The sequence below is a fragment of the Gymnoscopelus braueri genome (assembly GCF_963280865.1).
Source record: "Gymnoscopelus braueri genome assembly, chromosome: 24".
In the NCBI taxonomy this organism is placed as follows: Eukaryota; Metazoa; Chordata; class Actinopteri; order Myctophiformes; family Myctophidae; genus Gymnoscopelus; species Gymnoscopelus braueri.
In genome coordinates this window covers 32,454,124-32,479,024 of record NC_137626.1, presented here as the reverse complement: position 1 = coordinate 32,479,024, position 24,901 = coordinate 32,454,124, and the positions used below count along the sequence as shown (strand labels likewise).

At 42.4% G+C, this 24,901-nt stretch overlaps 1 protein-coding gene across 3 annotated transcripts in view; it reads right to left on the bottom strand.

Annotated features, from left to right (window-relative positions):
* Window positions 1-24,901, bottom strand: part of agap1 (ArfGAP with GTPase domain, ankyrin repeat and PH domain 1) — a 369,404-nt gene that overhangs the window by 144,738 nt on the left and 199,765 nt on the right. For all 3 annotated transcript variants that reach the window (XR_013932707.1, XM_080422339.1, XM_080422338.1), the window contains exons 2-3: window positions 5,117-5,175; window positions 4,087-4,174 (exon numbers count right to left, since the gene is read on the bottom strand). Coding sequence is in view for 2 of the 3 variants with exons in the window: in XM_080422339.1 (XP_080278465.1) it covers window positions 4,087-4,174; window positions 5,117-5,175 (147 nt within the window). In the remaining variant the exon portion in view is untranslated. The remainder of the gene's footprint in view (window positions 1-4,086; window positions 4,175-5,116; window positions 5,176-24,901) is intronic.

The following is a 24,901-nucleotide window of genomic DNA, read 5'->3' as shown; positions in this document are numbered from 1 at the left end:
CTGTTATACAGGAGCACAGTAGGTATATCTGTGAATATATTCTTAGAGGAGCTACCTGCCATTTCTAATGAAACTACCTCTTCACGGCCAGTGTGTGGGCACTGACTGTTTAATTATTAAAAATGGAAGGTATATGGGATTGGGAAGTATCACGCACAAGACTCCACCATTAAGATTTTAGCCTCCGTTTGTGTGCGTGTGTGTGTGTGTGTGTGCTCGTGTATGTGTGCGGTTTCAGCTAAAGGAGATGCAATATTAAGGGAAAAATAATCGATAGTGCATCTGAATTTAAAGTGCAACTTAACACCAGGCTACTTCCGTGGGAGTTTGATGTCCTCGGAAAGGTTCAAAGCTGTCCAAGAGTAAGGGGTTGCCTGGTAGCTCATTACTGGCCACAGTGGACAGGGACAGCGACCCCAAAAATAATCCCATTTGAACTGGGGACCCCCTACCCTGACAAGCACTTGGAATTGTAGGTATTACATTTAGTTTGACTCGGTTCCACAGATAAATATTGTGAAAATAGCCGCACTACAAGCTCACAATGCCAAGGAGTGGTGAGCTTAGATCGGCTATTTTCACAATGGTTGCCTCATTCTTACGTAATATTTGACACTTTGGCCAATTTGTTTTTAAAAAGGTCTTAAAAGTCCTTAATACTGTATGTTGGTTTGTTTACTGTTGAGTGAGAAAACAATGTTGCACATTAAGCTAATCATCTGGGAACCGCCCAAAAATTATCTGGGGACCCCCCAGTAGTTTGGGAACCACTGTTCTAAATCATAGCGTACCCAGGTCAGTCTAGCATGTTTTTTGTTGTTGTTTTTTTAACCAGTAGAGGGGAGCAAACTCCCCAAAGTGGCATCGTGTTAAGTGGCCCAAAGACTTAGAGGGGCACTTAACACTATGACGAACCTACAGCCCTTCCTATGAGAACGGCCGCAGCCTATATCTTCTTCTCCGCAGTCCTTTGGTGGCGAGTATAGCTATGCCAGCTGTAGGTGTTGAAATATTAAAGTAACATACAGAGGACTTGGTGAAAAGTCGGACTTGGCCCGGGGAAGTTGCGTGTTGCGCGGTTGGCGAGGGGTGTTGGCATCCCAGATAGGCCCTCCAGGGTTTTTAAAAAATGAATGAGGAAATATGGCAGAGTGTCCTCGGGGCGTATGACAGTCACGACTATAGAGCTATAGGGAGATGAAGCAGGGGCTTTTTAACCCATTAAAACCAGGAAAGCTGATTTTAGCTATATATATATATATATATGGCACGATGTTTGGCTATTCAAAAATAGCAGATATGCAAGCTCATAGCGAGTCACTTCGAGCTTGTAGATCTGCTATTTTTGAAAAATCGTGAAAGTTTGTGCAAATCTTTGAATATATATCCTATGTTTTTAAAGCAAACATTTTTAACTCAAATCTTTGCTTCTGGGGGTCCCTGGAACAACATATTTTGAGATGGAGGTCCGCGGCCAAATACATACATTTTTAGGGGTCCTTGACATGAAATAGTTTGAGCACCACTGATATAGAAACATAGGAATTTAAGAAAACTGTTTACATTGAGAAGACATTTGTAGAATCGGCCTCATGTACTAGTCTCACTATGGTGGCATTTTTCAATGTATTTATGGACGGTTTTCATACCATTAGTTATTTGTTTTATTTTAGTCGTTATGCCAATTCCCAATTACCCATATTTATGGAGACTTGAACGAAAAAAGAGATGATCAAAATAAATATTTCTTGCCGGAGTTTCTACAAGTCTGAGAACAGACGTAAGATGGTCGTCACAAGTACTTAGGATGCAAGGCTACGTTCTCTTTCATCTTTTTTTTGGAGGCGGTGGGACATTTTTAGGATCCTGTCGACCGCAGTTGTCGGACGAAAACCACATGTCTGCAAAAATAGAACCTTTTTACAGGAATAAGAATCGCTTATCCTGTCACTGAGGATCACACGATACTGCGGTTGAAATTACACAAAGGGCATAAGTGAGCTGAGCATGAAAACTTTGATTCGAGTCAGACACGGAATGAACTGCAAAAAAATGCAGTTATGTGGGTTTTTACACCTCACAATAGTGCACGTAAAAGTAGAGAAAAACCACCCAGTGTTAATTTAACTCAAATGTAACATTTGTAATATTCTCTGAGTTACAAATGCATACATTAACCCATTAAAACCGGGCAAAGCATCTGTGTAATTTTAGATTTTAGCTATATATATAACAAATTGAGCTTGTAGATCTGCTATTTTTGAAAAATCTTGAAATCTTTTTTTTTCACATCTATTTAATTTTTTGTTCATATTTTTTAACTCAAATCTTTGCTTTTGGGGGTCTTTGGAACAAAACATTTTGAGATGGGGGGTCTGCAGCCAAATACAAATAATGTTGGGGGTCCTTGACATGAAAAAGTTTGAGAACCACTGATATAGCTACAGTACATACGTTTTTCAGAAAACTGTTAGGATTTAGAAGACACCTCAGGTCTTATGGGTCTTAACTCAAATGTAACATTTGTAATACTCTCCGAGTTACAAATGCATAAATTAAAGTGTAGGAGTTGAAATGTCGGTTTCTCTGTTCAGACCCTACTTTTCGCTTCAAGCGAAGGAAGTAAAGAGAGGAAACTTTAAGACCCCCCCCCCCCCCCCGGCGAGAAGCAGCGGGGTGCTCCCCTGCCACGCTGCCTACCTAGGCAGCGTGGCAGGCTAGGTAGGCAGCGGAGCGTGTGCCCCTGGGGACCAAAAAATATGACTCACACATGCGAGACACACAGCTTTTTAAAACGCGAGCGTTTCGCCAGCTGAGGGGGGGGGGGGGGGGAGGGGTTTAACCCCAACCCTCAGTTTCTTATCCTCAACTACCCTCCCCCCACCAGAAGTTTTGATTTAATCGACTTTTTCTTTTTAACTTTCAGGGAGATAATCCCCTTCGGTGTCGCAGAGGTTAAGCTGGGTTGTTTTTGGCACCTGAAGCGCTGGTTACCGGGTTTCAAGCTAAAACAAGAGACCACACTGGACCCAGCCAAGATCCTGACACATACACACACAGAGAAAGAGACAGAGGAGAGAAAATTTGGGGAGGACAAAAAACAACAAAAAAGAAACGCCATTGACAGACAGGAAAGAGAGAGAAAGAGTGTGGGAAATAGAAAGGAAAACAACAAAAAAAGCTGCAATCCGTAACAGTGTCTGTGCATGTCTTACACGGGATTTGAACTGGGGTGTCTCTACTAGCATGCAGGGGACTTCTACCGCTCTTCCTCGCTTGTCCAGGGGAGCTATTGGGGCTTGTGAGCTTCTGGCAGTACTACTTGGCGACCAGTAGACGTCCACCAGGGTCTTAATGTCTCAATAGAAGAGTAGAGAGACCACCTCCACCAGAGGTACTGTACTAGTTATATTGTATTGACATACTCTACCATACAGATGTAGTTATATTGTATTAAAGCTGATAAAGCTGACGATTTTTGGGCAATTTAGGAAAAAAATATATTTTATTATATTTAGACGGCTAACAATGCTCTAAAAAATGTAGTCTCTGTGACACTTCTAGGGGCCGCAGTCTGCCTCCAAAACTATTCTGATATCTGAATATCTGAGAAGCTCTGTCATTGGTCCAGAAACCAATCAGGGTGCCTCTCGTTCGGATTGGTTAGACCTGTCTGAGTGTCAACCATTTTAGCCCCGGGGCGGGCAGTTCAAGCACCAATGACCTGGCTACTGACCACCTTTTGAACAGCAGAATGGATCTATCAGAGGATTGGCTACTGGTTAAAACACGTTATTCCAGTATTATTCTTTGACGTATCACACTGGTTTTTGGTGACTGGTTATTTATTATTCTATTCTTTCTAGAAAGTAAAAAAAAAAGTAACAAAATGTTAATAAAAAGAAAATCCTGAGCCAATAATTTGATGACCGGGTCATCCATCTATACTAATTGACCCGAAACTTAAAAACTACTCCTTTAACATACCATACAGATTGGTTAAAACATACGTTCCGGATTGCAGCTTTGATAAGAGAGAGAGAGTGACAGAAGAGGATGAGAGTGGCGAGGTGTTTGTGTGTGTACCTTCTGGAGACTCCTCCTGGACGTAGGTCCCGGTCAGATACCTGTGGACCAGCGCCGACTTGCCACTGGCCAGGTTACCCACAATGCCCTGGGGGAGGAGGGGAGATGAGTCAGCATTGTGTTATAAAAGAAAATATAAGGAACCGCTAATCACACTGGTAAAACAATACATAAGCGCCACTGTTTTAGGGGCTGCCTTTTGAGTTTTTGAGAATTCACAAAATGCAGTGATGGAAAGTAACTAATTATATTTACTGTGCTGTACTTAAGTACAATTTTGAGGTACTTTTACTTTACTTGAATATTTCAAATTTTCAATACATTTCTACTCCACTACATCTCAGAGGCAAATATTGTACTTTTACTCCACTACAATTATTAGAACACTTTAGTTACTAGTTAGATTTGAATTTTTATAACGAAACATACAGTACATTAACCCATTTCAGCCCTATTTAAACTTTGGCTATTTGAAAATAGCAGATCTACAAGCTCACAACGCGTCGCATCGCGACGTATAGTGAGCTTGTAGATCTGCTATTTACAAAGGATTTTCATACATTTTAAAGGGATACTTCACTTTCAAATAAAATAAACATTAAAAAAAATTATTTAAAAAAAATGAAAGAAGTTATGGCAAAATAAAGGCCCCCTCACACATTAGTAGGACACTCTAATGCGTGAGGGGGCCTTTATTTTGCCATAACTTCTTTCATTTTTTTTAAATATTTTTTTTTAATGTTTATTTTATTTGAAAGTGAAGTATCCCTTTAAGAACTTGTGAAAGGGGACATTCTGCATAATGAGTACTTTTGAACATTTGGTTCTTTCAGTATTATTTTGATGCCAATAATTTTGTACTTTTTTACTCAAGTTAAGTTTGATTACAGGACTTTTACTTGTAACAGAGTATTTCTACATTGTAAGAAATGTGAGTGCTTCTTCCATCACTGGAATTGACAAAATGTATACGCGTGTTGCGCGCACGTGTGTGCGTGCGTATGTGTGTGCGTGCCGGAATTCAACTCACCACTTTGAGTTCGGGTACCGTCCGGCTGAGTGTCCACTCCTGACTGTTAACAAATGCATCTGAAACACACACAGAAAAAAATGCGCACATCAGTCAACAGTGCATGTGCACACACACACAAGTGTGTTTGCATTACTACACATAATTGTGTGGAAATCGACATTTTTAAAAGGTTTTGTGCCAGGGACCCCCAGAAGAGAAGATGTATGTACAAAATAAATAATAACACTTTCGATATTCGAGATAAAGCGGTTAAAATGATTGTGATGCTATGTTAACTACTTTTGCTGGGGACCCCCTGGGACCCTCACAAAGACCCCTGGGGGTACCCGGACCCCACTTTGAGAACCACTGTCCTACAGGCCATTATTTAGGAGTGTTTTCTGAGAATATGACTAAAGATTATCGTCCACACTTTAGATAAAAAGCTAACGTGGTCTTTCGTCTGTTTTTGTGTGTGTGTGTGTGTGTGTGTGTGGGGGGGGGGGTTTGGGAGGCGGTGTGACATTTTTAGGGGCTCGTCGACTGCCGTCGTCGGACGAAAACCACATGTCTGCGAAAATAGAAGGTTTGTCAGGAAAGGGATCGCTTATCCTCTCACTGAGGATCATAATCGTTACTGTCGGGGGAGAAACCTTACATGTCCAAAAAAAAATTCTTTATTATAATTTCTTTATTATAAAATAATGAAAATAGCTGATCTACGCGCTGACAACGTGTCGAGATGCGACACGTTGTGAGCTTGTAGATCGTCTATTTTCACTACTTTTGAGCGACACTCTTCCATGATTAAGTAGGTATATTATATTTTGATAAAAAAACATAAAAAGGTGAAAAGTGGAGATACAAGGTTTCTGCCAGACAGCGACGATATGAGACAGAGGCTGATATTAAACAAAGGGCAGAGGTAAGCAGAGCATGAAAACGTTTGATTTAAGTCAGACACACACACACGCGCACACACACACGGCCGCTACTGTCCAGTGCAGCGATGCGCTGTTGGCTTCAGAGAAGCCCTTCACTTGTCATGGCATCAAGGACCCCAATCTGTTCCTAATCAGCTGTCTTATCATGTCAACCGAGAGAGAGAGAGAGAGAGGGAGAGAGAGAGAGAGAGAGAGAGAGAGAGAGAGAGAGAGAGAGAGAGAGAGAGAGAGAGAGAGAGAGAGAGAGAGAGAGAGAGAGAGAGAAAGAGAGAGAGAGAGAGAGAGAGAGAAGATGACAGGCATGAAGAGATAAAGAGAGTAGAGGAGGAGAGCGCTAAATGAGAAGAAATATAAGTTGACAAGCATGAAGGGGGGAGAGAGAGAGAGAGAGAGAGAGAGAGAGAGAGAGAGAGAGAGAGAGAGAGAGATATCAGGGCCACCGTGATGGGGAGGAGTCTCATTAAAGATGACAGTTGATTGACAGATGGCAGGATTATAGAAAAGGAAAGCCTGAATGATCAGATTTGCAGGATATCATTCAAACACACACACACACTTTCAGAGACGGTTGTAACACACATGTGGCATGTTTGTGGCTACACATACAGTACACACATGTTTTCAGTGTGGGACACAGCTGTTAGTTAACACACACACACACACACACACACACACACACACACACACACACACACACACACACACACACACACACACACACACACACACACACACACACACACACACACACACACACACACACACACACACACACACACACACACACACACACACACACTCAACTGCAGAAGATAAAAACACAAACAGAAAACAGTAGGCTATGGTAGCAGGCTGCTACATTCTTAACTTAATATCAGACATATTAGCACTAAAGGTTCATGCACTGCTACGCGGAGAAGACAAACGATGCAGATGACAGGAGATATGAAATACAACACACAGGCAGACTCGTAGAGTACACGCACGCTTATAACACGCACACACACACACACACACCCACACACACAGGGACAAGTGCATACAAGCACACAAGCAGAGGCATGCACTCACACACATGGCCCCAAGTGTTGAGCTAAATGCACTTACACTTTTCTTTTATCCATTCAACTTTAGCGCGAGCACGCACACACACACGCACACCCCTACCTCATTTGAAGATATAACTGAATATAAAAGCCAGTTTTTCTTCCCCCCCATTACTTATTCAGCTCAGCAGCAACATTGGTATTTGACTGCAACTAAATTACCCCCACCGCTCCAAGCACAGACAGAGAGAGAGAGAGAGAGAGAGAGCAATTTGTCATCTGTATCTGGTTAGCCTAATGCTAGCCCAAAACCAAACAAATGTGGCGCAATTACGCCGCTGTTCTCTCATCCATCATAATGGACGGAAACAATACAAAATAACTGACGTTTATAAACGAGAACTCAGCGCTTGAAAGCCATAAGGGGGTGAGTCTGGGCCTGCATAGAAACATTTCTTAGTGTTGGTTTAACTCCGAAGAGTGTGCAAATGGAACCGAACGGGTCCGTTCGGTTCCATTTGCACGCTCTTCGGAGTTAAATTAATACAGAAGATTTTACTTGTGTGGCAGTGGCAGACAAAAAAAATGCTCTATAGAGGAAAATGCTTGTGAGAGCAGTGAAGCATGGCTAGTTGAGAACACTGAGGAGGCAGACTCTGGGTTCTGTGTCTGGGCGTAAAGCGGAGGGAACGACATCAGTAGCTCGACAAGCTGCCTGGTGGGAAATGTGCGCGAGCCAACATGTTAGATAATCGTCGCTACACGCCATGTGAAACTGCCCCCCCGACTACTTACACTTTGATTTAGTCTGGATACGACAAGAATATACTTTCCCGCACAACACAAAAGTACAGTACAGTCTGAAAACTGGTGCTAATTAAAAGCTGAAGTCTACCCGGGATCTGAACTCTGACCAAATTTTCTAGCGCTTTAGGCTAGAGGCAATTCTCGCTTGTCCAGGGGAGATATTGAGCTCATGAGCTCAATAGTCAATAGGCAGTACCACTTTTTGTCCTACCACCTCTGACCACTGCAGATGTACTGGTTATATCGTAATAACATACTCTACCATACAGATGTACTGGTTATATTGTATTAACATACTCTACCATACAGATGTACTGGTTATATCGTATTAACATACTCTACCATACAGATGTACTAGTTGTATTAACATACTCTACCATACAGATGTACTAGTTATATTGTATTAACATACTCTACCATACAGATGTACTAGTTATATTGTATTAACATACTCTACCATACAGATGTACTAGTTATATCGTATTAACATACTCTACCATACAGATGTACTAGTTATATCGTATTAACATACTCTACCATACAGATGTACTAGTTATATCGTATTAACATACTCTACCATACAGATGTACTAGTTATATCGTATTAACATACTCTATCATACAGATTGGTTAAAATAATGTTTAATTCATTAAAAAATAAGTTCCAGATTGTAGCTTTAAGGCCTGCATTACATTGTTAAAGAAACCGTTCACATTGTTGGCACATTTACCAGCCTCTGGAGTCAGGAGAATAAAATGTTTGTAAGCATAAATGCTGGTTGTTTCCATTTAACCGTCCACCTCTGTGTCCTATAAAACAGTGGTTCTCAAAAATGTTTGTGCCAAAGACCCCCAAATTGATATGTATTTGGCCACGGACCCCCATCTGAACATGTTTTGTGCCAGGGACCCCGAGAAGAGAAGATGTATGGGAAAAAAATCTAAATTATTCAAAAGTTCCCAAACATTTTCGATAATTTTCAGAAATCTTCAAAAAATAGCAGATGTACAAGCTAGCAGTGTGGCACGAAGTGAGCATGTAGATCTGCTGTTTTTGAATAGTCAACATATAAATGGATAAAGCGGTTAAAATGATTGTGACGCTATGTTTACTACATTTGCTGGGGACCCCCTGGAACCCCCTTCAAGGACCCCTGGGGGTCCCCGGACCACACTTTGAGAATCACTGCTATGAAACGTCGTTTCTCAACGTCTGGTTCGGGGCCCACCAGGGGTCCGAATGGATCCTTAAGGGTCTGTAACTCAGAGAGGGTGCAAATGGAATCTTTTTGGAACGCCATGCTAAACTGTAAAATTCCTGCGGGTCCGTTTGGTCCCATTTGTACGCTCTCAGAGTTACAGACCCGCAAGGGTCCATTTGGACCCCCGTGCCCACCCCCCCACGTTGAGGACCAGTGCTACAGTATAAACCGGCCCGCCAGCAAGGCATTCAGAGCCCACAGCCCAGTGGGCTCTGCCCCAGTGGCACTCGTTAATATTTCATTTAGCAGCAGCTGCCGTGCGACTGGTCCCCACTGGCTCTCATTGAGGCTCAAACAAGACGCTTGGCAGGAGGCCTTCTTCTTCCACAGGACACCACCTGAACACCAAGCGACCAATCAGATTCAAGGGAGATTATTCGATGAATATTCAAATATCGAATATAATATAAATGTACCCTAGTGTGTGTGTGCGTGCGTGCATGTGTGTGTGCGCATGCGTGTGTGTGCGTGCGTGTGTGTTAAGGAAGCCTATATTCTGATAGTAATCATTGCTAGTGTTTGTTCAGTAACAGGGGTCCCCCCCCCTCTTTCCAGCTCTTTAGTAAACATGAAGTACATTTTCAGGCCGGGATGCCAATTTCATCCAATCAGGAGAGAGAACTCATACAGGGGTAGGGTGATATCTGTCAATGCACATCCTCCTACAGGCTGAGGCTGTTGTAGGATACAGCAGCAGTGACAACACACAGACATGTGTGTGGGCGACGAATCAATTGGCCTAACGACAACATAGGGAAGAAAAGGGGGTAAAAAAGCAACAACAAAAAAGCAAAAAAGAGAAGAAAATATAACTGACCATGTCATTTTGTCCATTTGCTATATTTCTAAACGACTCAAACAATTCCCACTCTGCTTGACATCAAATGAAAATAAATAGCGTTTGCACACAGTGTGCGTTTGTTGCCAAGACACTAAATGCTACATCCACAAACATTACTCACACAAATAGAACTATTAATATAAGTGGATAAAGTGAACCAGCCTTCATCTCGAGCGTCAACAGCCTGGAATGTTCTGCGCACATGATGTTACTGCTGTCCAGAAATATGAAATATTTTTTAATACACGTTGTAGAGTAAGTTAACCCTTTTAACTAGGGATGCAACTGACGTATTGAAATATGAAATATTCTGGCCGATACAGGTCAACCGATTTCAACATCGCTGTTATGGTCGATAAGCGATATTTACCGATGTTGATATTAACTATATTAAAAAAAACAGGTTCAATCCATTGTCTGTTCTGCAAAACACATGTACTGTAAACACTGAATTTGAAAAAGCAAGAACTCTTTGTTCCAAACTAGGGATGCAGGATATTGAAATTTTGGCCCATATCTGAACATTAACATTGTAAATGTAGTGTCTAGAAACACTGATTGAATATGCAGCTTTCATCATCACATTCAAACATGAATATATATTTTTGTAAATATCGGCAAAAAACTAAATTATTTTGACCGTTATCGGTTTGATAATGATATCGCCGATACGGAAATGATGAGCGATATATCGTGCGTCCGGAATTGTTATCATTTTTCTTTTTTAATAGCTGATCTACAAGCTCTATATATAAAATACAGCTTGTAGATCTATTATAAAATAGCAGATCTACAAGCTCACAGCGCCACATTGTGAGCTTGTAGATCAGCTTGTAGATCAGCTATTTCGGGACCATAGGAATGACTCTGGCCCCATGCATTGATTCCATTCACTGGTGTGTGACCTACTGGTTGAACTGGAGACATGCTAGACTGGCAATGAACACGTCTGAGTGTGCGTGTGCGTGTGCGTGTGCGTGTGTGTGGTGTGTGTGTGTGTGTGTGTGTCTGGAGAGTCCACGTGTGTAGTGTCTGCCTGAGACAGACAGTGTGTGTGTGGGGACTGCGCGCACGCACATGTGTGTGTGTGACTGTGTGTGTGTGTGTACGTGTGCGTGTGCGTGTGTGAGGCAGCGAGTGGGAGGAATAGCCCATCAGCTCCCTCTTACCACTCCCTGCACCCACCCCCCTCATTTCTCATGACCTCCTACCCTTTACCCTGCCCACACACACACACACACACACACACACACACACACACACAGTCCACAGCGGAAACACAGCACAAGCACACGATGCACTCTTTCCACTACACACAAATACAAAGGCATACAGTACACACATACACACAGCAATAGACACACTCGCACACGCGCACACACACACAACCACTGTCCACATTAACCACAGTGAAATAACACACAGACAGACACATGATGATGCAATTGTATCTACTGACCTCAACTCTCTGTGTGTGTGTGTGTGTGTGTGTGTGTGTGTGTGTGTGTGTGTGTGTGTGTGTGGGGGGGGGGGGGGGGGGGGGGGGCGGGTTATGAGGTCAATGTTGACCTATTTCCACAGTCAGACATGCAGGCTTCCAGTATGACCAGCGCACTGGGATGGCAATCACACACACACACACACACACATAAAAACGGGGGTACTTGTAATATGCCTGAGGCTAGACTCACATCACAGTATCTGGACAAGATCTTACCACTATACCAAACCACTTAAACCCTATATGTACAAAGTTGCCTGGGGTCCCCCAGGGACCTGTACTAGGTCCGCTGCGTTTCCCTCTGGTCTCTAGACCAAAAAAGAAAAATGGTCCTCACACATGTCTATTTCTCAAATTCTACAATACTCGTGGGGACGTGCGGCCCTCACAAGCATCGTAATACAAGTACACACACCATTAACCCCCATAGCCAGTGACACCTCAGAGAGAGTGTGTTTGCGTCCCAGTGATGGTGTTAAGTAGGCCAGCTAGCTACAAGCTAGCTCCATTTAGGACAACGCGTCTGCATTACTAATTCATCACTGCCAATCTGTGTCAGCCTCACACACACACACACACACACACACACACACACACACACACACACACACACACACACACACACACACACACACACACACACACACACACACACACACACACACACACACACACACACAATAAGATGTATGGGACTGTGGAGTGTCTTTAGGGAGTGTCAACAGACATACTATATAGGCAGATTCACACAATACCGTTCCAGTTCAGAGGGTTCCTTAACCAAATAGCGTAAATAGCCAATCTGCAAGCAGTGTAAAAAGAAAATGAGGATAGCATTGTAAAAAGCCATGAACAATGACAAAGTGTGACACTTTCACTGAAAGAGCTTCTCTATATATATGTATTGTAGATACAGAGTCAAGACTGCAGAGTCACTCCCTATTGTCCACTGCAGTCTGAAAACTCACGTCTCCCTCACCCCCTAGCACTCACCTCTTCAGACTCTACCTCGCCCCCTAGCACTCACCTCTTCAGACTCCACCTCGCCCCCTAGCACTCACCTCTTCAGACTCCACCTCGCCCCCTAGCACTCACCTCTTCAGACTCTACCTACCTACCCTCAACTTGCATCTCTTCAGCACATTGTTTAGACACATGATGCTAGGTTTGATGAGTTGATGTTTACCTGGTACCCTGGATACTTTGTAGCACTGACATGTTTTTCTCTGCACTCTACATGCTATTTACTCTGGATAATAGCGTCCGCTAAATGCCTAAATTGTAAATTGCAATATCACTTCATTATATCGTTTTATTAAAGACAGACTGAGTGGGCTGTTTGGGGGGAGGGGGAGGGCACTGTCTGAAATAAATCAGACAGTCAAAAAAAACAAAAACACGTGGGCTGGAAATATGAAATGGGTGTGGAGTATTTACACAGACAGACACAGACAATGGACAATAGTACTCAGAGCTGAGAGATAATGTTCTATCAAAATATATCACATTCTCCAATATGATACATGTTTTAGTGAACAATATGAATAATAGAAATATTTGTTTTATCTTTCAGCAGCGTAAAGACGATCAGTAAATCCGTGACGCATGAAAGTACATTGCTGAATTTTGTCGTTAAACATGTTTGCAAAATGATGATATATTTAGAGGATACAGTAAATTCATTGTGGAGAGCATAAATATTGTCATACCCTCCAGCTCTAACAGTATACTCTGATGAAACCTCGATAAACACATACTGTAAGAAGATCTGGAGTAAAAAAAACTAAAAAGAGCCTTTGATATTGAGCATGCGACGACACATACAGCGAGAAAGTACCACCGTCTTCCATCCCCTATAAGAACCAACAGCCCACAGGCAGCGAATGCAGCCTGTTAAAAGTGTAATGAATGTATTATTATGCTCCTACATGGAGGGCCTAGTTTTAGAAAAGGACGGTGTCATGTTCTTTACACTGTGTGTGCATGTGAGCCACTCCATTAGCTCAATGACATGTTCCACTCATAATAACAACACTGTAAACGGACCCCAGGAACAATAACTGAGAAGCCACTGATGGGAGGAGAGCCACACAGACAAGTAAATAAACAGCCTGACACACTTGAATCACTGAAGGCCTACTGACTGACCGTATAGCCTTAAAGGAGTAGTTCACCCAAAAAAAAGACTTATTTTCTATCAATTGCACACCCCAAGAAGCCTTGAAACCTGGATTTGTTTTTGTCGCATTTCTAAGCCAATAATTTGATTACCGGCGGAAAGATGCTAATGTATCCGGTAGGAGACACAAAGTAGACTATTTTGTGTCTCCTACCGGAAATACACTCGGTCATCAAATTATTGGCTTAGGAATGCGACAAAAACAAATCTCCATAGCAACGTAAGTTTACGTTTTTATGGGTGCGTTCGGAAATTACGCACCGGAGCACACTCGCCTATTAGTTTGTATTGGCCAGTGCGCTCAGTGCTGTATTTTCGAACGCGCCCTAAGAAAACTCTTCAGATATAGAACAGTGGTTTAGAACCGTGGTTCTCAAAAATAGCAGATATGGGTTTTTCTAACACAAGTCTTCTCTTCTGGGGGTCCCTGGCTCACAACATTTTTCAGATGGGGGGGGCGGGGGTCCGCGGCCAAAGACATATCATTTTGGGGGTCCTTGGCATGAAAAAAGTTTGCGAACCACTGATATAGAAGGCATTTATTGAATCGGCCTCAGGTCTTAATGGGTTAAACTGACTGATTCTCAAAGTGGGATCAAAAGGACCACCAGGGATTCTTGATGGGGGGTCCAGGGGGTCTGCAGCAAAATGAGGAACAGTTGAACCACTTTCACCTTTTTTTTTTCAGAAATGAGCTAAAATAGCAGACGCGTTGTGACCTTGTCGATCTGCTATTTTTGCTTTTTTTTTTGCCTATACAATGATGCCCACAATGTGGACGGAAGGTTGAAAGTGGTTCATTCTCACTTGTTATTTCACCTGCTAGAAGTTAGCCGGATGAGAGCAATGTATTAGAACAGTGGTTCTCAACCTTTTCAGTGCCGCGACTCCCCCCCACCCCACCAAAATAATCATATTTGAACTGGGGACCCCCCACCATAATAAGTACTTGGACTTGTAGGAGTTGAGGCATTAACATTTAGTTTGACTCGTTTCCACAGATAAATATTGTGAAAATAGCCGATGTACAAGCTCACAAGGCGTTACTTTTGGCATTACTTTTGATGCAGTAATGGTCTTTTTCTTTTCTCTCTTTTTTTTTGTATTAAAAAGGTCTTAAAAGTCCTTAAATTGTCACTTCACTGTCATCTGGGGACCCTCCCCCCACAAAATCATGTGGGGACCCCCCTGGGAGTCCCGACCCACAGGTTGAGAACAACTGTATTAGAATGACTATTGCTCCAAATACAGCAAATACAGTTGTAAAATAGATATTGCGTACTTTCCTTTTCAAGTGCATATTAGTTCGGATCCACACTGCACCATCTAACATGATAACATAACGTTACACAGAAAATTAGCCACTTAAGCCCTTTATGCTTCGTTGACCGGGGCGGTGACCCCTCCTTTTTTCCCTCTACACCAAATCGACCTAAAAAAATGCAGATCTATGAGCTCACAATGTAGATGCTATTTTCAGGCAATGTTGGGCTATTATTACATATACAGAAAGGGCTGGTTACTATACAATACTCTCTCTCTCTCTCTCTCTTTGTCTTTGTCTCACACACACAAACACACACACACATAGACAACGGGTAAATTAGGGTGCTTAACACGTCTCTATTTAAGGACACATTGGGGAATGAGGAAGGGTCTCTGTGTGTGTGTGTGTGTGTGTGTGTGTGTGTGTGTGTGTGTGTGTGTGTGTGTGTGTGTGTGTGTGTGTGTGCGCCTGTGTAAGACTGGAAAGAATCCAGGAAGAAGCCTTCCTATTGGCCGACGGGCACATAAAGGGAGATATTGTGTTTTTTTTACAAATGGCCGCCTGTTTTCTGCTAACCCTCCCTCTCCGTCGGACAGGATGTTGTTCCAGCTGCTTCCTGTTTTTGGGCGCCCCTCGCAAGAAAACCCCCCCCATCCCCAGACCCCAACCCACCCACCCACCGTTAGCTCCCGGTGAAGCCTGCCGACAGACCCCCGCTACCCCCACACCCCCGGCCCGTGCCAGGATGCTATGCTATTGGGTACTAGCTAACATGGTGGTTGAGTTCTTCAGTCAATCTTTATGTTCTTCTTTCAAAGACCCACAGTTTGATAAACATTAGGCCATGGACCCCCCCCATTTGACACGTTTTCTCTGGGACCCCAATCTATACTGCATCCTCAGTCTTGTTTGAACTCCGAGACCGTTTATGAAACATCGTCGGATTGGAAAAGACTGGAATACTCGCCGATACCGATACACCAGAATTTCAGCCAGTAAGTATCGGCGGCTTTTTCCAATACCGGTATCGGTATCAGAACGATCATAAAGTATAAAATAATGGCTAGAGCTCAAATCTAAAGTGACACAGATACGTTCCCGGATTGAATGGGTTAACCCATTAAGACCTGGAACGCATCTGTGTCACTTTTTCATTTGAGCTTAAAAGCATTATTTTACACTTTGGCTATTCAAAAATAGCAGATATACTGTACAAGCTCATAGCACGGCACCGAGTGCCGCGCTATGAGCTTGTAGATCTGCTAGTTTTGAAAAATCATGAAAATGTGTGCAAATCTTTGAATATTTATTGTTTTAAAGCGAACATTTTTAACTCTAATCTTTGCTTCTGGGGGGTCCCTGGAACAAAATATTTTGAGATGTGGGTCGGCGGCCAAATACATATCATTTTGGGGGTCCTTGACATGAAAAAGATTGAGCACCACTGATATAGAAACATACGTTTTTCAGAATACTGTTGGGATTTAGGAGACATGTAGAATCGGTTTCAGGTCTTAATGGGTTAAATAGTTCAAATAGCCGATTTACATCTACACGTTGTCAGCTTGTAGATCGGCTATTTGAACTATAAAAAAAAAAAAATCCAAATAGTTAAAAATGGCAAAAAAGTTTAGGGATAAGGGGCAAGGCAAGATAGGCCCCCAAATCTCATCGCCAAAAATAACTGGCCTACAAGCGAGCTGCTATTGCCACAGAATGTTTGTATAACCTGCCCAGAATAGGGACTGCTAGGGCTCAAGTGGTTAATGCAAAATTAAATATATTCTGGGTTCCCTTTGAGTCAGCTGTATTGTCAATTTACGCGCACTCCTCTGCGAGCTAAAATAAACTAACTTCAGCAGGGCCGCAGTCTAACCCTGTGGGCTCACGTTGTGGGACCTTACGGCTACGGAGAGGTGTTTCCCAAAATGCTTCCTCTGAAGTCTGCAGCTGCAAAGAACAGTGTCCAGTGCGCCCGACCACACATTCCACCCACTAAGCAAAAGACTGGGAAACCCCTCAGCCTTGGACCGGGGAGGGACCCCGGGAGTGAGTGAGTGAGTGAGTGAGGGGGCTGAACACCTGAACGCCATCAATCTATCAACACCGCCGGTGTGCGCCCAACCTCCAACACACACACACACACACACACACAGTGGCTATCACTCTGCTTCAGTTACGACACACCAGACAATTGATATATTTTATAATGCTCTCTCAACTCTTGTGTGTACGTGTGCAGGTTGAATACATAGCACAATATAGACATGCAGAAAGACACGCTCACACGCGCGCACACACACAAACAGTGGCTATCACTCTGCCATAGTTACGAAACGCCAGACAATTGACATATTTTATTATGGTCTCTCAGGTCAAACACTTAGTAAAATATACAGTAGACATGCAGAGAGCGCGCGCGCACACACACACACAGTCCAGAGGTATGCAGAGGAAAGGGAAATAAGGAGTCAGCACTTTAAGGTCAGGCCACATTTACACACACACACACACACACACACACACACACACACACACAGAGAGCGAGAGAGAGAGAGATCTGACTGCTGACTGGACGCACTACAAAGAGATAATCAATTACCTCCTTTACAACATCTTAACCCACACACACACACAAAGCAAATACCCACACGAGCACAGTGCTTGCAAGGGCTTTTACTGTGTGTACATGTAAATATATTCAGTCAACATGAATGAACGAGCATGCACATACATGCGTGTGCGTACGCGCACACACATCGCACTCTCATCCAGTCATATCAGCAATAATGTGTGTGTGTGTGTGTGTGTGTGTGTGTGTGTGTGTGTGTGTTTGTTTTCCAGGGTGTCCCCTTCATCAGTCTGGGACACAGATAACACACACATGCACACAACTGTGTCTGCTCTGTGTCAAACTACACAACGCACACACAAAGTGAGAGAGAGAGAGAGAGAGATTTCTGACCGAAAATACACAATTCCTAAGGTTTTGTACAATAGTTTTCTCTAAGTTGCAATGTAACACAGCTCTGTTTACACATGTCTTTATTCCATTTTAATTGTACATACACTACTTTGTTTTGATAGTGTTGTTCCACTTTTGCTTTGTCAATGTAAACGTATGTTTTCTCATGCCAAGAAAGTCCCCTTTGAATTGAATTGACAGAGGCAAAGATACTGAAGCAAAGTGCCCTTTCCAATGGAATACCAATGTATTGCTGGGTAAAAAAAGATTCGAATTGGCTTCCTAAGAATCAATATAATATTGACTCAGGTGGTCCATTGGTTTACAATTTGTTTGAAAAGAAAACGAGAGAATGACATTTCATGATACAAAAAATATATATTAAGAGGGAATGACAGCCAGAGAGAGAGAGAGAGAGAGAGAGAGAGAGAGAGAGAGAGAGAGAGAGAGAGAGAGAGAGAGAGAGAGAGAGAGAGAGAGAGAGAGAGAGAGAGAGAGAGAGAGCGAGAGCGAGAGCGAGAGAGAGAGAGAGACTACTGTCATCGGTTTCAAACGTTTATCCCAAGCTAACCTTTCCTATGCGGATGTAAACTATTTCTGACAGCAAATGCATAATTCTTATGGTTTTGTAAGTTGTTTACACATTTCTTTATTCCCATTTAATTGCACACATACATAAATTGCTTTGGCAATGAAAACGTATGTTTTCCCATGCCAATAATGTTGAGTTGAATTGAATTGACAGAGACAGGGGCAGAGAGAAAGTGAAGTGCCTCTTCCACTGTAATACCAATAGATTTGGTCGTAAAAAAGAAAAAAAAAGGAAAAAAGATTTGAATCAGCATCCTAAGAATCAATACAGTATTGAATCAGGTGGTGGCTGCAGAAACACCAGGAAAGCATTCATATTCAATGAGGTTTAACCCATTGAGGCCTGAGGTTCCGATTCTGCAAAATGTCTTCTAAATCCTAAACGGTTTTCTGAAAAAAAACGTATGTTTCTATATCAGTGGTTCTCAAACTTTTTCATGTCAAGGACCCCCACAATGATATGTATTTGGCAACGGACCCCCATCTCAAAATGGACCCCCAGAAGCAAAGATTTGAGTTAATGTTTGCTTTAAATCATAGATAGCTCATAAATCATAGCGCGGCACAGAGTGACCTTAATATATCTGCTATTTTTGAATAGCCAAAGTGTAAAATAATGCTTTTTAGTTCAAATGAAAAAGTGACACAGATGCGTTCCAGGTCTTAATGGGTTAAGCGATGACAACCTGCACGGAACACAGTCAGACAAAACCACAGCAAACAAACACACACTCTCGTTCTCCATTTACACCTCTCCTTCCTCTCTCTCTCTCTCTTCCCCCATGAATCACTCCATCCCTCTCTCCACCCCGTACCTTCGGTCTGCGCCAAACAAAATGGTGTGCAAAACCAAGGGAGTGCTGAGGAAAAGAGGGATGAAAAAAGGAACGAGAGAGAGAGGGAGAGAGGGAGTAAAACTTCAAAGGGAAGCGGTCCCTCGCATGCAGATTCCACTTTTTATATGCGCTGCTGTCGGGAAGAAACCTCGTAAATCAATGCCTTCCTTCGTCATACAAGGGTGTCACACAAAAGTAGTGAAAATAGCACTTCTGCGATGCGAGGCGTTGTGAGCTTGTAGATCGGCTATTTTCACTATTTTAAGATGTTTTTAAAATGCTAATAATGATAAAAACGGTTTTAGTCCAGGCAAAGTAGCATTTCCAGACAGACTAATTGTAAGAGAATTTTTTTCAACAGATATCATTTCTATGAGGTGTCTAGAACAACATACTAAAAGTCCTAAGAAATCCTAGATGCGGAAATATGTTTAATTCTCATCAATTAAAGATGTGTGCTAATACATCGAGAAAACTAAACACCCTAATGGGCTTTTTTTTTTTCTTTTTTCCTATCACAATGAAACTTTCCACAATGAATCTTAACATGAAAACTAAACTTTTTTGTATTACAAGTTTCTTTGAAACTGAATTTGAATATGCAAATTAGCTTAATATATATTGAATATGCCCAAATTTGCATATCATGAAAATTACTTTTCCCCAAAATGTATTATATTTACATTGTTGTTTGTTAATGATATCAAACACACTGATCAGACTTTCATGACCCATTTCATCAAAATATTGTGACTTCATAGAATAACATCAAAAACACCATTCATATGTATGACAAATGCATAAATCCGTCAAATCTTCCCCCAACCATCCTACTGCTAACGGTTGATGGCAATGCTGCTTTTGGACTGGCCTCTAACCTGAAACCTGCCCGGCTTGGTTGTACCTGCCGGGGGTATAACTCCCACTGGTATAGTCCTCAGGGTAACAGAGGCACACAAGCCTCCCCACCACGACAAGGTAGCAACAACAGGGGAGGTTCTTTTTGTTTTTTTCTTATTTGTTTTTTGTTTATTTTATTGTTCAAACGTGATCCTCAACTCCTTTTGTATGATTCTTTGTTCTTGCACCCCCTATTTCAGTTCTTGGCGTGCTTAGTTCTTCCGCTCTGGATCATAGTCATCAGATAAATCAGGCAACTGGGAATTTGTACAGCTAGTACCACGACATTCTCCGCATATGGTAGTGCAAGGGAGTCCATGTTTTTTTACATGTGCATCTCTTCGTGCTGCAGTCTTTCTTGCAGCTACAGCAGACCACATCAAGTAATTCTGGTGGTCCTGCAGGCTGATCAGTCATTATTGGCATGAATCTACCACCTATAACATGCCATCCCCAGTCTTCTGGACTCATGCTTTCACTTGTTCCTTTCCATTCATTGATCTGGTAGAACACACAGAGACTGTGGAACTTCACAGCTGATGATGTTGGTGGAAGAGTTTGAGGTTCCACTGAAGATGTGGTCTTTCTCACAGAATTGCCTGTGTCTCAGCATATCCAGCGATTCATCTTTGTCACCCCCATACAGTGAGACTAGAGCCTTTTCACCTGCTGCAACGATGATTCCTTTTCCTCTGACAGGCTGAACACCTTAGCTTGTTTGAGAAAGCTAGAGTCAGTTTTTACTTTTTTCAGTGCCAATCCCTTTATAATCCTGCTACCATAATTGGCGGCCAATTGGCGGCCACACTCATGGAGTGTACACGAGTGTATGGGGCCAATGTCCAAGCAGACACATGGCCCAACTAACTCCACATTTTCCCCCAAAATTCCTCAATATTCTGCCTGTGTTTACAGCTGCTTCCCATACCGTTACTGTACTTGCAGGATGTACAATCAATAACAAACGCATTATGCCCCAATACTTATGCAAATCACTTCGCCAGCTGCAATTTACTTCCTGAGGGTTCTTTTAACAGCCAATCATCATCATCTGCCACAAAACCTCAGCACCTTCGTTCCCCTGCAGAGCACACAGAAACAAGCGCTGCCTTGGTCTATGCAGCTCCCCCCCTCCCCCCCAGTACAGACCGTACAGTACAGGTAAAGTACAGTACAGTGCAGGTACAGTACAGTACGTACAGTACAGGTACAGTACATACGGTACAGTACAGTGCAGGTACAGTACAGTACGTACAGTACAGTACAGTACAGTACAGTACAGTACAGTACAGTACAGTACAGTGCAGGTACAGTACGGTACAGTACAGTACAGTACAGTACAGTACAGTACAGTACAGTACAGGTACAGTACAGTACAGTACAGTACAGTACAGTACATACAGGTACAGTACAGTACAGTACAGTACAGGTACAGTACTGTACTGTACAGTACGTACTGTACTGTACTGTACATACAGTATTTACACAATACTACCTACATAGGAAAATCAAGTCTCTTCTTCACCAGATGCAATTTAAACACTGTGATGCCTGCTCAGAGTCATATTGTGTCTAACATACACATCTCTCTCAGCTCAGCTGTACCTGGGCCCTAGGTGTATTCTAATCAACCAGAGTGCAGTGGCCGTCACTCCAAATGTTGTGACGTCAGGGCTCTCAATACTGCACATTGGGGGAGGAGGAGGGGTGCAGGGCGGGCGCACAGATCGCTGTGTGGGCGCAGTTGCTATGTGGGCGCGGCCGATAGAGCTGAGGCCGCGCGGCCGAAGTTCTAGTAATAATAATATTCGATGAAATGGTTCATGAAAGTCTGATTAGTGTGTTTGATATCATTAACAAACAACAATGTAAATATAATACATTTTGGGGAAAAGTAATTTTCGTGATATGCAAATTTGGGCATATTCAATATATATTAAGCTAATTTGCATATTCAAATTAAGTTTCAAAGAAACTTGTAATACAAAAAAGTTTAGTTTTCATGTTAAGATTCATTGTGGAAAGTTTCATTGTGATAGGACAAAAGGGAAAAAAAAGCCCATAAGGGTTTTTAGTTTTCTCGAGGTATTAGCACACATCTTGAATTTATGAGAATTAAACATATTTCCGCATCTAGGATTTCTTAGGACTTTTAGTATGTTGTTCTAGACACCTCATAGAAATGATATCTGTTGAAAAAAATTCTCTTACAATTAGTCTGACTTTTGGGTCTAAAATGGGCTAGATTGCCTGGACTATTTAGGACGTGCAGGGTTTTCACCCACGACGCGCTGCTGCTGCTTTGCTATTTTCTGCTACAGCATCTCCTGTGTGACATCTGGCTCAAACCTGCACACTTTCTGCTGCATGCCTGCTAAACACAAGCTGCTGTTAATGAACAGCTAGGAGGAAAGGACATAATACCCACAGAAAAAAATGCACTTTCACCATGCTATGGGGGTGTCACGCGCCATAAAGAAGTGTGGCTTTCTGAACTGCACGGCACGCTATTTCTATAAGCCGTTATCTGGTCCCCGTGTCTGAACAAAAAAAATATGTCAGGAGAGAAGTGTTTAAGAAGTGTTGCACGGGTTTTAGCTGTCTTAGCACCAACGTGGTTTATTTATAGGAGCTAAGATAACGTTGTTAAATTCCATGTGAAACAGCTTGAGTTTGTGTCGGTGCTTAAAACGAGGATGATGAGGGCATTTCTCACTCACTGGCAGACTTTTTGCACATTCAAGCTTGATTCGTGATTACGAGCAGATCTTCAAGCTCACGACGCGTCGCCCTGAGTCGACTCGAGTTTGTAGATCGGCACACAACAGCTACGCGACGGCAGGGGGAGTGGCCAACGGACGCCGAGGGTTCAAAGTTCAAGTTGAGCACCACGCGGCGGCATGCAACCCTTACTTATACCCTTATTACCCACTTATCGTCTCTGTCGGGTGGAAACCTCAGACTGTACGTAAAAAAACGGTTACTTTTTCAGCTGTTTCTTTTTTGTGTGACACTGTAGCATAATCAAGTAGGGCATTAATTTACGAAAAAACACAAAAAGAGCAGAGAATGTATTCATTTTGGGTTTATGTGAAATCTTGATGCAACAAAATCTTAAATGTTTTTATTACACAATACTCATTCTGATCCTTTTGAATCCTGCACCTGAAAATTTTAAGTATGAAAAAAACTAAAACAAATACTAAAACCAACTAAAAATAAGCAGTTTCAAAAAAATAAAAACAAATAAAACTAGCAAATCTGGTCTAAAAACAAATTAAAAATAATTGAATTAGAAAAAACTAACCAGGCTTTCAGACAGTTCCTAGACAGGTCAGGATCCGAGCTGACAAAACTCCCACTCGCAGAGCCTGTTCCTCTAACCTCCAGGGCAACCTCACACTTCCAGAAAGCGACTCCCCCCCTCCCTCTCACCTCCAGGGCAACCTCACACTTAACTAGAGCAACGTCTCTCACCACCAGGCAGGCGACTTCCCAAAGCTTCCAAAACAGCTCTTCTTTTTCCTGGTCGAAGCATGTCTGAAGCGGCGGTGAGTCAGCCATTCCACTTAAAAAAACACACACACAGACCATGACCCAGACACAATACGTCTGGAGAGGCAAAGGCGAAGATGATAACGAGGACGACCGTTTGAAAACAACTCAAAATAGGTGCTTTTTTTAAGAACGCCGGAGCTTGTTTAGTTTTTTTTCCAGCAAACCGTTCTGTCCCAAAGCGCTTTAACCCATTGAGACCTGAGGCCATTTCTACGAATGCCTTCTAAAACCAGTATTTCTCACACTTTCAAGATTTTTAAAAAATGTTTAAAAAATAGCAGATGTACAAGCTTGCAGCGCGGCACGAAGTGCCGCGCTGTGAGCTTGTATATCTGCTATTTTTGAACATCTAACACAAAAATGCAAAACGACACAGATGCTTTCTCGGTTTCAATGGGTTAAGGAGAAGTAAAGGACACAAAACACAAGATAAAACGGCAAAATAGATCAAACGCGCCGCATATTTGAAGACACAAGGCCTGCGTTTTTGCGAGCGTGGGAGGAAAAAGTCAGGCATGGCGCTGCATGTGTACGAGCCTGTTTGGTATTAGGGCCAGTATGAATTCAATACAGACAACGGTCGCTTAATTATCAACAGCTGCCCTTTGATTACGAGCGCCAACGAACACACACACCTGTCTTTAATTACACCTGCTTGTGTATCAAAGAAAGCATGTTGACACAAACATAAGCAAACGAAGACAACACAAATGCCTCTGCAAATGACTCATCATCATATGATCAATAAATACGATTTAAAAATAGATATAATTCTAATTACAGATTCATCGGACAAAAAAACAAGAGCTTCAACGCCCGAGACAAGCGCTAAATTGTGACCACACTTGCTCGAGTTGTGTTAACATTATTTTATGATGTAATGTAAGATGTATCTGTTTTGGGCCGAATGTGTTCCAAGTTCATCCAAAAATGTTTTAACAACATTAGTTTGGCCTGTAATTACAAAATGTGTGATTAATTAAATAAATGAGAAGACTTAAGTCTATACTCTGGTTAGACACAGTGACCTCTGGAAGCACATAATTCTACACGATCGTCAATGTCTCCGCAAAACGTTGGATCCAAAAACCACACATTGTGGCATTC